The sequence below is a fragment of the Carassius auratus genome, unplaced genomic scaffold (genome assembly GCF_003368295.1).
Source record: "Carassius auratus strain Wakin unplaced genomic scaffold, ASM336829v1 scaf_tig00033558, whole genome shotgun sequence".
Classification (NCBI taxonomy): domain Eukaryota; kingdom Metazoa; phylum Chordata; class Actinopteri; order Cypriniformes; family Cyprinidae; genus Carassius; species Carassius auratus.
Genome location: NW_020526091.1, coordinates 22,391 through 37,614, shown reverse-complemented (window position 1 = coordinate 37,614; position 15,224 = coordinate 22,391). Strand labels below are relative to the sequence as shown.

At 38.2% G+C, this 15,224-nt stretch overlaps 1 protein-coding gene across 1 annotated transcript; it reads left to right on the top strand.

The window, feature by feature from the left end:
- Nucleotides 1–1,667: 1,667 nt before the first annotated feature.
- On the top strand, nt 1,668–15,094 carry LOC113081277 (ligand of Numb protein X 2-like). The gene is given in 11 exon segments (XM_026253350.1): nt 1,668–1,972; nt 1,974–2,152; nt 5,550–5,770; nt 6,889–7,026; nt 7,444–7,643; nt 9,826–10,194; nt 11,555–11,734; nt 12,063–12,240; nt 12,430–12,655; nt 13,386–13,544; nt 14,236–15,094. Coding segments are annotated over 11 exon segments (2,211 nt in total). The 5' UTR covers nt 1,668–1,747; the 3' UTR covers nt 14,372–15,094.
- The last annotated feature ends 130 nt before the right edge of the window (nt 15,095–15,224 follow it).

Here is a 15,224-nt window from a genome sequence, read left to right as displayed (position 1 = left end):
TTTTCTTGGAGATAAGGGTCTTCTTTGCTGCCCTACTTGACACCAGGCAGTTGTCCAAAAGTCTTGGCCTCACTGTGTGTGCAGATGCTCTCACACCAACCTGCTGCCCTTCCTGTGCAAGCTCTGCACTGCTGGTGACATGACTCCTCACGAGGAGACGGTCCTGGTGCTTGCTGGACACTCTGGGACGTCCTGAAGACTTCTTCACTGCAGTCATCCGCTCTACTTGAAGTTCTTAATGATCCGGTAAATGGTTCATTCAGGTGCAATATTTTTCGTAGCAATTTCCTTACGTGTGAGGCCATTTGGATGCAAAGCGATGATGGCTGTACATGTTTCTTTGGAGGTAACCTTTGCTAACAAGAACACAATGATTGGAAGTGCTTTTTCCTCTTTTTATAGCAATTACTCTGCTCTCGGGTTCTAATTAGTATGATAGTGATTTCACCTGATTTGTAATCATTCACACTTTCACTTGTGCTGCTGATCTGATTAGCCAGTTCATGTCTGGTCATTTTGTGTAAGGTTAAAAAACAGTGAAATTCATTTTTGTGTGTGTGTGTGTGTGTGAAAATTTTGGTCATTTTTTGGCCATTGAAGCTTTTAGCAATTATTTAAAATGCATTTGAACACTCTACACAATAATCTAGAAACAATGTGAATGAAACCCACAACAGCTTAAACAGCAAAATTTCTATCACTGCCAGAACTTGTGGCCATGACAGTACTTCTATCCCTTACAGCCTCGTTTTCGTTCTTGTCAAAAATTAAATACAGTGCTAGCCTGACTACTGACTACGGTCTGTTTTGTTTGCCTGCTCACTACATCTTAGTAATGTACTGTTAAATGTATTGTTTATTTATTTATGTCATATTTTATTTATTGATTTATTTTCTCTAGATGTTTTTCACAGACCCCAGTTTGAAAACCCCTGGTCTAGCTCACAGGCAAATAAAAATTCTGTCATATTTACTGACCTTCATGCTTGTTCACTCCTGTATGACTATTTTATTCAGCTAACGCGGATGTCAAGATTTTCTGTGAAAAATAACTTCTAAACCAGTGTATGATTTGAAGTACAGCACACATATCAGTTTTATGTTTCCTTTATGGTGCTTTTTGGAGCCCAGTCATTCACCTTAGTTATACTGAAAAAATACTCTTTCACTGAAGAAAGAAAGTCAGGTTTGAATTGACAATGTATCAAATCTGCAGTGTATCAAAATTAGAAACAGGGCCTTCAGAGGAATGATTTTTAATTATAATCTGTTAGGTTTTGATTAATATTTGTGTAATTTAATGACTCAGATGAGTTTGCACCCACCCCCACCAATCTGGGTTTGTTATCATTAAAATCTTATACAGTATCTATTTTTGTCCTCTTCCCTTGCCCCCATTCTCACTTCACATCAAAACCTCTTGACTCTGCAATCCCTGCCCCAATCCAAAATAAATCTCTCTCTGGCGGGATGGAAAGATTGCTCCAGGCGAGAGAGCAAGAGATTACACTGTCAGATTAATGTGCAGGAGTAAACCCACACTGCCCTGCAACATAATCTCATCCTCACAACACATGGCGCACACACAAACACGTTCTCTCATTCTGAACAGTTACCTCACTTCTTCTCCTTCAGGGTGATGTAACACCGTCTACCAGGGGTGGCCGTCCCCTGCCGGAGTCGCACAGCCTCTGACGCCCCCGTAACCGAGCCACTCAGTGTGTTTGTGTAGCCGAAGCCGAGCACAATGGGCAGTCTGGGAGAGGGAGTGGACCCGGGCATGGTGAGCGAAGCTCTTCTGGAGGCCCTTTGCTCTGAATGTGGACAGATTCACCGCACCTGGGAGAACCACCTTTATAACTATCGTCTGGAAGTGGATGATGATTTGGTGTGCCACATCTGCCTTCAGCCGTTAGTTCAGCCCCTGGATACACCGTGTGGCCACACCTTCTGTGCCCGCTGCCTGCGCAGCTTTTCTGCAGGAACGGGACTTTTGTCCGCTGGACCGCGCGCATCTGCAGCTGCAGGTCTGTCGGCGCTCAAGCATTCTGGTACACAAGCTGCTGGATAAGCTGTCGGTCACCTGTCCGCTGACGCCTTCTTGCTCTCTCAGCATGCCACGCTGTGACCTGGAGGCACATCTCAAACACAGGTAAAATACTCATGAATATTCACACTTTTTAATATCAAATGCAAAATCTGTAAAAAATAAACATATTATGATTGTATTCTTATGCAGTAAAACATTTAGTGTAGAAGTGTAGGAGAAACTGGAAAAGTGTTTTATTGTAAAAATGTTCTTAAAGGGAAAGTTCACCCAAAAATTTAAATTCTGTCATTCATTACTCACCCTCATGTCATTCCAAACCTGTAAAGCCTTCGTTCATCTTCAGAACCAAAATTAAGATATTGTTATGAAATCCAAGAGCTTTCTGACTCTTTATAGACAGCAAGGGAACTACCATGTTCAAGGTCCAGAAACATACTAAGAACATCAACAAAATAGTCCATGTTAAAATCAGTGGTTCAGCATTTATTTTGCGAAGCTACATGTACACATTTTGTGTGCAAAGAAAACAAAAAAAAAATGACTTTATTCTACAATTCTTTTCTTCTGTGTCACAGTCCACAGCCCTTCATGATGCCATGCATGTGCATTCCTCTGCTCATAAACAAGGCACAGCACATGCGTGTGCTACATGAGCAGCATCACACGCATGCGTCATACCCTCGAGAATGTTGGCGCAGAGAAGAATTGCTGAATAAAGTCATTATTTTTGTTTTCTTTATGCTCCAAATGGATTCTCGTAACTTCATAAAATTACTGATGTCACTGATGTCACATTGACTATTTTAACACATTTTTTACTGCTGTTTGTGTTATGCATGCATGCAACATTTCAGTTATACTGCTGTCTATGCAGGGTCAGAAACTTTTAGGATTTCATCAAAAATATCTCATTTGTGTCCCGAAGATTAACAAAGGCCTTACATCTTTGGAATGACCTGAAGACGAGTAATTCATTAATTACTATCGCTTTAAATAAATAGTTTTATTTACAACTGTGAAAACCCATTTTTTACAGTATAGTTCAAACAGTAGAACATAACACTAGCAAAGTCAAACTCATGGGTTTGATTCCTAGAAAATGCTTGATATAAGCATGCCAAATGTGTAAACATACAAGTAATCATTACATATTTAACATAAGACTGTGGACTGTAAGCAAAAAATCTTGTTGCCTTTGCAGTCAAGAACAACCCAGTTAAACAAGAAGTAATCTGACTGGCTTGTAAAGCAACCAACTATATTTGGCTCATAAAATTTTTTTTAAAAAAAGGAACAGAACGGACAGGAATGGTATTCTTTCTTGTGTTGAGATATGAACATTTTTGTCAATGTTTGAAGATACACAAACATAAAGGTGGCCTCAAATCCAACAGTTAAGCCAGAAAAAACATGTTGAGGTCTTAAAGTGAAATTTAGAGTCAGACTTAGAACTTCAGTATATGTTCATTGTACCAGCCTGCGATCTCAAATTTGTTTTCAGGCAGAATGATAAAATAATGTGCCAATCAGCCAATCAGATTGGAGATCTTTTTGTCTGTTCCTCAACTAAAGAAATGGTCTTGTTAGACTTCGAGCATGCAAAATTTGTTTGGACACTACAGGACAGGGTATGTGGCACCTTTTTTAAAAACGTAAAAAAAACAATAATAATACTTATATAATATAAAATTAAAACTTATACAGTGCACTCTGCTCCTGCAATGTTGCAAACCTGTACTAGTTTCCAAGTTTGTCTTTTAATTCAGCTAAAAGGTCACAATATGATGTATCATTCTTCTAATGGTCACATGAATACATGAGTAGTTGACCAAACTTGAACTTGTAATGGAGTGTACATCCAGTGAGCTTGAACATCCGTTCTCCTGCATTTGCAAGCCTATGAATGCCCCTTAGACCATCTCAAACTCAGATAAATGAAAATTCAATTATTAGTAGTAGAACTTCCAGAAAGTGTTACCTAGTTGTTGTTTTTAATTCTCAGTTGGGATGCACTGCTCATTTTTCAAACAGAATATTACCTACACACATTTTGGGTATACCATTATGAGTAAATCCAAAATATACCTCATCAACATGCAGAATACAGCTATTTAACTTTAGCATTACCACATGTCTGAGGGGCTTCTGAGTCAGAACATGCTGTAGCAACAATAATCATACTCAGGTGTCTGTTAGAGTAAGACAATGAAGTTTAGCAGAAAAAGGCTCCAGTGACTTTTGGAGTCACTTTCTTGTGAGTGGAGCCTGCCAGGCTTGATCTGACTTCCTATCTGGGGATTATTTGCCCCTTTGTCATGTGATGGGAGATTAGTCGGTCCTGTGTAATGCACTGGAGAGCAGCAGTTTCATATTCTCTTCAGCCATGCTGGGAAACTTCAACTCTAGAAACCTTTTCAACCACTTCTTCTGTGAGACTGCCCAGGGCAACCCAGAGCTATGGTGATTTAGAGAGTCCAGTACGGTATTTTGGACTAAGAGGTGGCAAGGAGTGGTATAAATTTTAAGAATCTGGTGCACAAGATAGGATTGAATGGTGCCTTTGGGAAATCTGAAGGTCTTGGCCTTCTGAGGGTTTGGTGTAGAGTCTGAAGCCAAATGTGAGTTGAATAGTTCAAAGCCGAGTTAGCTCACAAATCACAGGACAAATAAGCTAGGAAAATGGAAGTTATTAAAGTTTTGTCATCATATATACTCCATAATTTACTCTTATTTTCAAGAATGTTTTATTTATCTCTTAATGGAAGATGACCCAAGAAGATTAAGCTTAAAAAGACGCTAACACCTTCCTAAGAGAATGCTGAGAGTTACTTCCAGAATTAGCCGTCTTCTCTTAGCAGTGTTGACAATCTGGTGCTTTCTTGTTGTACTATGAGACCTCAGCATGTAATACTATCCTACAGGTCTTTGTTCCCACTGATGCGTAGAGTATTTAATTAGCGCTGTTAATTATATGACAGTCATGTTAGTGAAATGCTGAAATCTTCCAAGCTCAAAGGCAAAGAAAGATCCCATAGATTCACTGGACCAGTGTTGTTATAGTTAACTAAAAGTAAAACAAACAAACAAAAAAAAAAATGGTTTTCGTTAATTGAAATAAAATAATACAAATAATCCAAACAAAAACTAATGAAATTGCCAAAAAATAATAATAAAAATACTAAATATGTATAATTAAAACTGATAAAAATATTTATCCAAAATTTTACTAAATACACTTTATCATAATATATAAGTAAAAAAAAACACTGCACTAGACTGTGCACTGTTTGGGAATACAATATCAGGACCTTGACTTTACTGTAGGTTCCTGGAATAGCATCTGTCCTGAGGATGTGTAGTGCAAGGTTTCTCAATGTACTTTGCTTCCTTTTTCTTGCCTTTGTCTTCCATTTCATTTCAACCAGACCTATGTGTACCTAGACTCCCGAATATTTCATTTATTGTGTTTGTATGTTTGCATCTATGTGTGTGGGTCTAGGTGTCCTGGAACACACAGTCAGCGAACAAAGCTGGAGCGGACACGGATGGAAGGAAGTGAGGACAAGGTCACGGCGACCAATCCTCCAAGATCCCCCCAGACTGAGATGAAGGAGAGTACCCCGTCACCACCTGCTGGATCCACCGCATGCAACAATGTTCCTACATGGACAGAAGAGCCTGGTGTAGACAACCCTGCCTTTGAAGAAAGCACTGAAGATAGTGAGTACCCTATAAGCAGGGCCGCGACTGCCAGTAATCAGATATAGTATATGGTATGGTATATGCACTCCATGACACATTGTGCTCTGTATTGTTGGGATAAAATATTTAGGGTGGTCTGCCTCAGCAGATTAACAGTGCTTATCAACGTTAAAATGTTTGAATTGGCCAATCAAATCAAAGACAATGGGTCTTTATTGGACACAGAAACTGAATTTGATTCGACATTTAACTTATAAAAATGTAAGAAGTAGCTAAATATTTAATATTTGACAACTCTTTAATAATAGAAATATTACACAACATAAGTTATATTCAATGATGAAAAGCATTGCATTTTTTGTGAAATTTAACTGTTTTTAACTTAAATCAGCTTATTTATGAGACCAAAAACATTAAGAGAGCCATTTTTAGTATAGTAGGCATATGATCAAGAGTGATTGTGTGCATATTTGAAAAATAATATAAATATTATTTAATATTAAATTATATATATATTAATTTATATATATATATATATATATATATATATATATATATATATATATATTAATATATATAATTGGCATATAATTTACATGTGTATGCAAATAGTTCATATGCATTACAAAATATTTTTTACTATTTTCCTTTCTTTGCCTCTTTGTTTATTCCCTCAATCCTCTTAAATCCTTTAATATTTTAATTCCTTTAACTTAAAATTCCATTGAAAATAATACAATTTATTTATTTATGTATTTTTTGGCCCCCCACCCATGTCTTGATAGTAACTACAGTACTAATTTCATGATATGAATTAGCATTTAGCAAATTGCTCAACTCACTTGAACTTGGTTTCTCACAGTTAATTCCAATAGAGACTTGCATTAGCACATATTGCAAACCTAAGACAATAAACAAATAATACAACATAGTACATAAAAAAAATACATAGCATATACAAGTTAAATAGTCAATTTTAATCAAATGGACCAGTTTTTGTCAATACTTTTTTTTATAGTTTATTCTTTTAGGGATTTAATTAGCACATGTTGCTAAGCTAACATAGTACTCTGTGGTGACTTACATGTTTTATGGAGTGAAATGTATATTTTCAGCTGTCTTTTTGTCCCTCAAAGGTGTCCATGGATTAGAGTGCGCTCCTCCTCGTGTAAAGCGTCCTCTCAGCAACCCGTGCATTCATCTTCTCCGCACTGGCAGTTCTGCCTCTTCAGGATGGGACTTTGTTGAAACTCTGCCTCTTTCTGCTGAAGAAGGTATGATTATTTCACACAGTCCTAGACTAAACCACTTTGTTTCTTAAAGGAATAGTTCACCCAAAAATGTTGTCATTTACTCACCCTCATGTCATTTCAAACCTTGAGTAAATTTGTTTCTTTCTTATGTTGAAGATATTTTGAAAAGCCAAACTGTCTTCCCCATTGACTTCCATAGTATTTCTTTCCCTACTATGGAAGTCAATGGGGACAATAAACTCTTCAATTACCCGCATTCTTCAAAATATCTTCTTTTATGTTCACCATAAGAAAGAAACTAATACAGGTTTGGAACGCAACGATGGTGAATAAATGATGATAACATTTTTGGTTGAACTATGATAACATTTTGGGGTGAACTATACCTTTAAATACCTTCGATATCTTTGTTTGGGATCCATACGTCTTGTTCTTCAGGATGTGTGAAACTCCCATCTCTACCTGAGGGAGAAATCACAACTATTGAAGTCCATCGTGCGAACCCCTACACAGAGCTGGGCATAAGTATTGTTGGTGGAAACGAGACCCCCCTGATAAATGTGGTAATACAGGAGGTGTACCGTGACGGTGTTATAGCTCGAGACGGACGGCTGCTGGCTGGTGACCAAATACTTCAGGTACTGTTGTTGCTGTTCCAAAATAACCACCCGATTAAAAAAGGCATTTCACTGCTATTTACAGACCAGCCCTGATACTTTAATCATTCTCTAAAGAGCTCTAATGAAAAGTGGCTTCAGAATCACTATCTGCATGAATAGATGCAGAACAGCATTCTTCAAACTGACATTCACCAAAATAATGACCTACTCTATCATTTTGACCCAGAAATACATTTTAAGCTTCATGCATTGAAACAAGATTTTGAAAAATGAACGTCTCTCCTTTTTAATGGTATAATTGTTTTAGATTGAACCACTGAGATTATATAATTTTATTTAAATTGCATCTATATATATTAATTAGACAGAATTGTATATTTTACTATTAAGAGATTTATCAAACATTTTGTTGTTGTTTTTATAGAAGTTAATACTTTTATTCAGCAAGGATGTATTTAATTGATGAAAGGGTTACTCCACTCAAAAATTAATATTTTGTCATTAATCACTTAACCCCATGTCATTCCAAACCCGTAGAAGCTTTGTTCGTCTTCGAACACGGTTTAAGATATTTTGGATCTAAACCTGGAGGCTTGAGACTGTCCCATAGACTGCCAAATAAATAACAGTGTCAAGGTCCAGGAAAGTATGAAAAGCATCGTCAGAAAAGTCCATCTGCCATCAGTGATGAAGCAACAAGAATACTTTTTGTACGCAAATGGCGAATGCTCCGCGCTGCACCAATGCGTTGTTTGCTTTCAAACCAAAGCGTCAATACACGTAAAAAACGTATCCATGTGGCGCAGCTGATACAGAAGAGCACTTTTGTCAAAATGGCGCAACGCTGATTTGGAGAGACACAGAGTAGAGAAATTGTTGAAAAAAGTTATTATAGTTTTCTTCGTGCACAAAAAGTATTCTCATCGCTTCATAACGTCATGATTGAATCACTGACGGCAGATGGACTATTCTGACGATTCTTTTCATACTTTCCTGGACCTTGACACTGTTATTTATTTGGCAGTTAATGGAACAGTCTCAAGCCTCCCTGTTTTTAATCCAAATTAACTTAAACTGTGTTCCGAAGACGAACAAAGCTTTTTAGGGTTTGGAACGACATGGGGGTAAGTGATTAATGACAACCTTTTTGGGAGGAATATCCCTTTAAGGGTGACAATAAAGACATTTACACACGCGCACACACACACACACACACACACACACACATACACACACATATATATATATATATATACATATATATATATACACGTGTGTGTGTGTGTGTGTGTATCCCTTTAAATTAAATATTATATATATATATATATATATATATATATATATATATATATTTATTTATTTATTTATTTTGTTCAAATAAATTCTGTTCTTTTGAACTTTATATATTAATCTGAGCATCCTGAAAGAAAGGTGTCATGGTTTCACCTAATATATTAAGCAGCACAACCATTTTCAGCACTGATAAGAAATGTTTCTTAAGCAGCAAATCAGAATATTATCATGATTTCTGAAGGATCATCCAAGTGACACTGAAAATTCACAGAAATAAGATACATTGGGGAAGTCGTGGCCTAATGGTTAGAGGTTGGACTCCCAATCGAAGGGTTGTGGGTTCTATTCTCGGGCCGGATGGAATTGTGGGTGGGGGTAGTGCATTAACAGCTCTCTCTCCACCTTCAATACCACGACTGAGGTGCCCTTGAGCAAGGCATCGAACCCCCAACTGCTCCCCGGGCGCCGCAGCATAAATGGCTGCCCACTGCTCCGGGTGTGTGCTCACAGTGTGTGTGTGTGTGTGTGTGTTCACTGCTCTGTGTGTGTGCATTTCGGATGGGTTAAATGCAGAGCACAAATTCTGAGTATGGGTCACCATACTTGGCTGAATGTCACTTCACTTCACATTTTAAATTGTAATGTTTCACGATATTACTGTTTTCATTATATTACTTCCTTTTGGTAAAAAACATAAAAAAAATATTTTGCATTGTGAGCAGTAGTGTACATTAAATAATTAATAACAAATGAAGTAAAACTATAATACACCAAAACTAAATAGCTTTTTTTTAATCAAAAATATAAAACACGAAAAAAATCACTTTGTCACTAACAGCTAATTGCAGCTACTCACACAAGACCTTTGCACGTAAGTCTAAACCATTAATTTCTCATTTGTGTGCAGGTGAACAACGTGGACATCAGTAACGTGCCCCATCACTTTGCTCGCTCTACCCTGGCCCGTCCATGCACCATCCTGCAGTTGACGGTTCTGAGAGAGCGCCGCTGTTCTGCCAGGCCACCTGTGGCGACTGCTACGCCCAAGGGCAGCCCTGCCAGCATACGCATCACCCTGCACAAGCGGGAATCATCAGAGCAGCTGGGGATCAAGCTGGTGCGGCGCACAGATGAAGCGGGTGTGTTTATCCTGGACTTGCTGGAGGGAGGGTTAGCCGCTAAAGACGGACGACTTTGCAGCAACGACAGAGTGCTGGCCGTCAACGAGCATGACCTGAGACATGGCACGCCTGAGCAAGCAGCTCAGATTATACAGGTAGAGAGAAAGCATGTGTGTGGGGCAGCTCAGGTCAAGATAAGGACGCTAGTAGACTTTTGCTAGCTGATAAATGGCTGATCTTAAAATATGTCTTATAATATATATATAGATATCTATACTAAATGAAAAATAAAACACTAAAAGTGAATTTAAGCATCACAGCATTATAAAGTATGAAATGTAGATATTCATTTTGAGATTTGATAAAATTTACATTTAACAGTTTTATTCAATTATCAGTGTTGTTAAACATTAACTATAGCAATAGATTAGCAATAGATGACAACAAAGAAAAAAAATTTAATTACCTTTACGTCATTTTAGTGTTATTGTAGTATTGTTTAAGTTTTATAGTATTTACTAATCTGTTTAATTAATTCATTTTCATAAATGTAGTTTTATTATGTCTGTTAAGTGTAGTCATCTTGTTATTTTCTAATTTATTTATATTTATTTATATGTTTAATTTATTTCAGCATGTTGTTAAACACTAATTGAGGAATAGATGATGGCAAAAGTAATCTAATCGATGTTATTTTTATTAGCATTTATGTACTACTATATAATCTATTAATATTTTGAATTAGCTTAATATTTATATTCACAGCTTCACTTATTTGTTTTCTTATCATTTAAATTATTTATTTTCTATAAAAAAAAATATTTTATTTTATTTCACTTTATTCATTTTAGTTTTACATTTCTAATTTTCAGTTTAGATTTTGTAAGTTCAAGTTTTTTCATGTGATATTTATATCTTATTTTATCTCTATTTAAATTAACACATGGATTGCACGTTTTAATAATTAGGTGATATGATCCGAAAATGTCTAATATTTAACCAATATGATTACCAATATATTCTGCATTCTTAAATTTGGATGAAAACATCCATAGACTTACACTGAAAGAGGGCTTCAGCCATATCTAGAGCTTAGAAAACCATTCAGTAACACCCTTGCAATCATATAGTTATTCTGACAACCACTCCAGTGTGATGGTGACTTTTGCTCCAGCAACACCACTCACAGTTTCTATCATCTAGTTTCCTCTAATAAACATTCTCATAATAATACAGCTATTGTCATCTGTGCTGAATCTCAGTGCCTGTTTGGGACATTAGGACACCGTCTGTGCTGCCCTGCTCAGAAGGTAATGTGATTGATAGTATCTTTATGTCTACGTGAGCTGCTTTCTCCCATCTGGCTGCCCCGATCACACCGAGAAAGAGCAGCTAAAACATTATTAGGAATAGCACTGGCAGGCAGCAGACTGTCTTTGCTGGATATAAAGCCACCTCGGCACTCAATATAAGAGTATTAGGTATTTATACAGACCGCCTACTGTCATCTTCTAGGCTAGTGGAGAAAGAGTCAATCTGCTGATTAGCCGGTCCAGCAAGCAGACTATGGCCGTGCACATAGGCTCCACCTTGACCAGGGACGTTTGGAGCCATGAACACATTCCGCCGCTTCCCTGCACTGCGACCCCAAGCCCCGTCCCAAGTCTGCACCTTGCCAGGTCTTCCACCCAAAGAGTGAGTACAAATGCCTACAGCCAAGAGCAAGAGCAAGTCTGTGTGTGTTGCAGAATCTATTTTAGCATCGTGGAAACGTAATTAGGGAGCCCTATTTCTGAAGCATCTGGGTAGCTTCCAATTTTTCCATGAGTTCAGACCACAACCTTAATTACTCCTTGTTGAATCTATTATGAGATCAATTACGGAGTTGGATTAGAGCGGCTCCCTTTGGGAAGATAAACAGCACTCTACTGAGAGCCGATCAGAGTGTCAATTTAGAAATGGGCTTCCCTTTTTCCTTCTCTACATCTGAGACCAATTTGGATTTGATGCTTGTGTTTTGTAGGATCTCTCCCAGTGTGTGACCTGTAAGGAGAAACACATCACTGTGAAGAAGGAACCGCATGAGTCTCTGGGTATGACGGTGGCAGGGGGACGGGGCAGCAAGAGCGGAGAGCTGCCGATCTTTGTCACAAGTGTCCAGCCCCATGGCTGCCTGTCACGTGATGGACGGATCAAACATGGTAACTTACATAAACCCTTTTTTTCCCTTAAATTAGTATCTAGATAATCTTGACCCAAGCTTAAGCATGTTTGTGGACCTACCATCAACATGACTTCAACATTGAACCTGTTCACTTTCTTAATACACTCTTAATATACTCACACTGTCTTAATGTCTCTAAGTGTCTTTGTTGTCTCTCATTGCTCAGGGGATGTATTGTTGAGTATTAATGGTCAAGATTTGACCTATCTGAGCCACAGCGAGGCAGTGGGCACTCTGAAGTCCAGTGCCGCATCCTGCTCTGTCCAGCTGAGGGCACTAGAGGTGAACACAGTTGAAGAACCAGGCCCGGACGAAGAACTTCTCCCTCCGCACGAAAACGACTATGACGCAAGCTGGTCGCCTTCATGGGTCATGTGGCTTGGACTTCCCAGGTAAGGTTGCATGCAATCAGATTTTGTAGAATTTCTCTTGGGAGAAGGTTTGATGAATGAAAAAAGCGACACAGGGCTATTAAAGTGGGTGTACTTTTGGAAGAGTCCAAATGGCTCTCTATGAACTCCACTGGGAGGCTTAAAATAGCATTCTCACCTTGCTGAGCACTGATCCAAATAACCCTCAAATAGTCAAAGCATTCTGGCCAAGACTACCATCATGCCAGGTTCACCTACTTTTCTCCCCATCCGAATCTGAGTGGAAACAGCTTTGAAGGGAGAATGCAGCTATTTTGATGACTTGCACACAGTAAAAAATCTGTATTGTTGATGTGTTTCGGATCAGCAGCTTTATAGGTGCTAACCCACGAGGGGATTATGGCTGTGTCGTGATGTAAACATCAACAGCTGCAGATTATCAGATGAAGCGTACATATGGAGATAACTTGCTTCTAGCCCATTTTAGCCCAGTCTCAGGTCATTCAGTCCAGTCTCACTCCCTCCTTTTTTACTCTGCCCTCCCTTCTGTCCTTCATCATCCGTCCCCTTTGCTTTGGCACCCTTCTGTTTCCTTCTCCCTTCCTGTCATTGTGCCAAATCCTCCATTTACAGATATCTCTTACCAACATGCATCTGTTTTTCTGTGTTTTTCCTTTTGTGCTCCTGATTTTTTGAAGATGCTCACTTGTTTATCCATACCGTTCTCTGTCTTTCTGGTTCTCTGTCACAGCTACCTGCATAGCAGTCATGAGATCGTCCTCCGCAGAGGTCACCCTGGCAGCTGGGGCTTCAGCATTGTTGGAGGTTATGAGGAGAACCACAGCAACCAGGCGTTCTTTATCAAGACCATCGTCCTTGGAACACCCGCTTACTACGATGGCCGTCTAAAGTGAGCAAGCACAACAAAATAAACAATAAACAATGACCTAATGCTTCATGACTAGATGAGACAGCACTTTCAGCATTACCTTGATTAAAATGTTTCAAAACAAGCTTACATCTCTGGCCATCAGTGTTGCATAAAAGATTATTCTTTTGTATATACTAAACAAAATCACTACTATTTTTTCTAACATATTTAATTACAATTATTATTTAATGAATATATTAATTAACAATTAATAAATTCATATAATTTATTGTATTATTATAATATTCATCAAATATGTATAATAATAATAATGTGTATAATTTTTATTTGTAATTTATTTTTTATTAAAAAAAATATTATTACAGTAAAGCTTTTTGAAAATCCACTTCCATCCAATTAACAACCGGTAGACAGAAACAAGTCTCTAAGTTATTTTTATATAAAGATAAACATAGCAACTTTAAACACTCATTTACTTTTAAAAGCCAATCAATATTTGGATTGATTTAAGTCTCATAAAACACATTAATGGTACTTGTGGTCAGATCTTAATTCAGTAACCATCCAATTCAGTGAGCTGGTGAGTCACTTAACAAACCGATAGCTCAGAGTGAATTGTTCTTTTAACTGATTGTTTTGGTTGATTCCTTGAAACTGTGAATCTTTAGCATTGGATCCCCATGATCGCGTGGTTTCGTTTCCCATTCAGGTGTGGTGATATGATAGTGGCTGTAAACGGTCTGTCCACGGCTGGCATGAGTCATTCCGCCCTGGTGCCCATGCTGAAGGAGCAGCGGAGCAGGGTAGCGCTCACCGTCGTGTCCTGGCCAGGAAGCCTGATCTAACCCTGCCAGGACACCATGCCTCACCTCAGACAGCGCTCATATCTGTGTGTTCTAATGGTCCTGTGTGTTCTACTCTCTGCCACGGAGGCACCATACTGTCAAAGCCAGAGTCTCGGAAAATCGAATGCTTTTACTTGATGCTGAATAAACCAGGCCTTAGAAAACCTGCCACGCCCATGAGGCAACCCCCCCTCTGGAGAGCAGCCTTAAGGTCTCCCCTCACCATGCTGATCAGCAGTCCACTCTACCGGAGGTTTTATATACATGTTAACTCTAAATGTGATCTATGTTTGTGAATGTTTGTGTTAAAGAGAGACCAAACAAAGGTGTATGCGTGCAAGTATGAATGGATGAATGTGCACAGCTGTTTAATAAATCTTTCCCAGTGAGGATACAAGAGTTAAGCCTCAGTTGATGCGCAAAAATGATTTCTAGATCCACTTATAATCAGATTTGATCCAGTCTTTTTGCTACAATAATCTTGGAGAAGTCTAATGTTCATAAGTTCCAAGCTCTCTAGAGATAAAAGTACGGGATAAATATTTACCATCCTAAAAATGCTTTTAGAAAATCTTTGAAGAGATCAGCTGTAATATCTCATGGAGGATTTTAGCATTTGCTACCATCTTTGGGCAACAGTTCAAGGTTTGGCTGGTTAAGCATGTCCCCATTTGCTCACGCCGGTAAATGCAATTGCTGCACCATCTGGCAAGGTGAAAAAAAAAACACTTTACAAATGTATCCATATGCACATACTAAAAATATGAAATACATACTGCACAAATTATATTCTAAAAGTATCATTTCAATACATTTAAAAGGTGTTTAAAAGCATGAAATTGAGTGCTGCAGG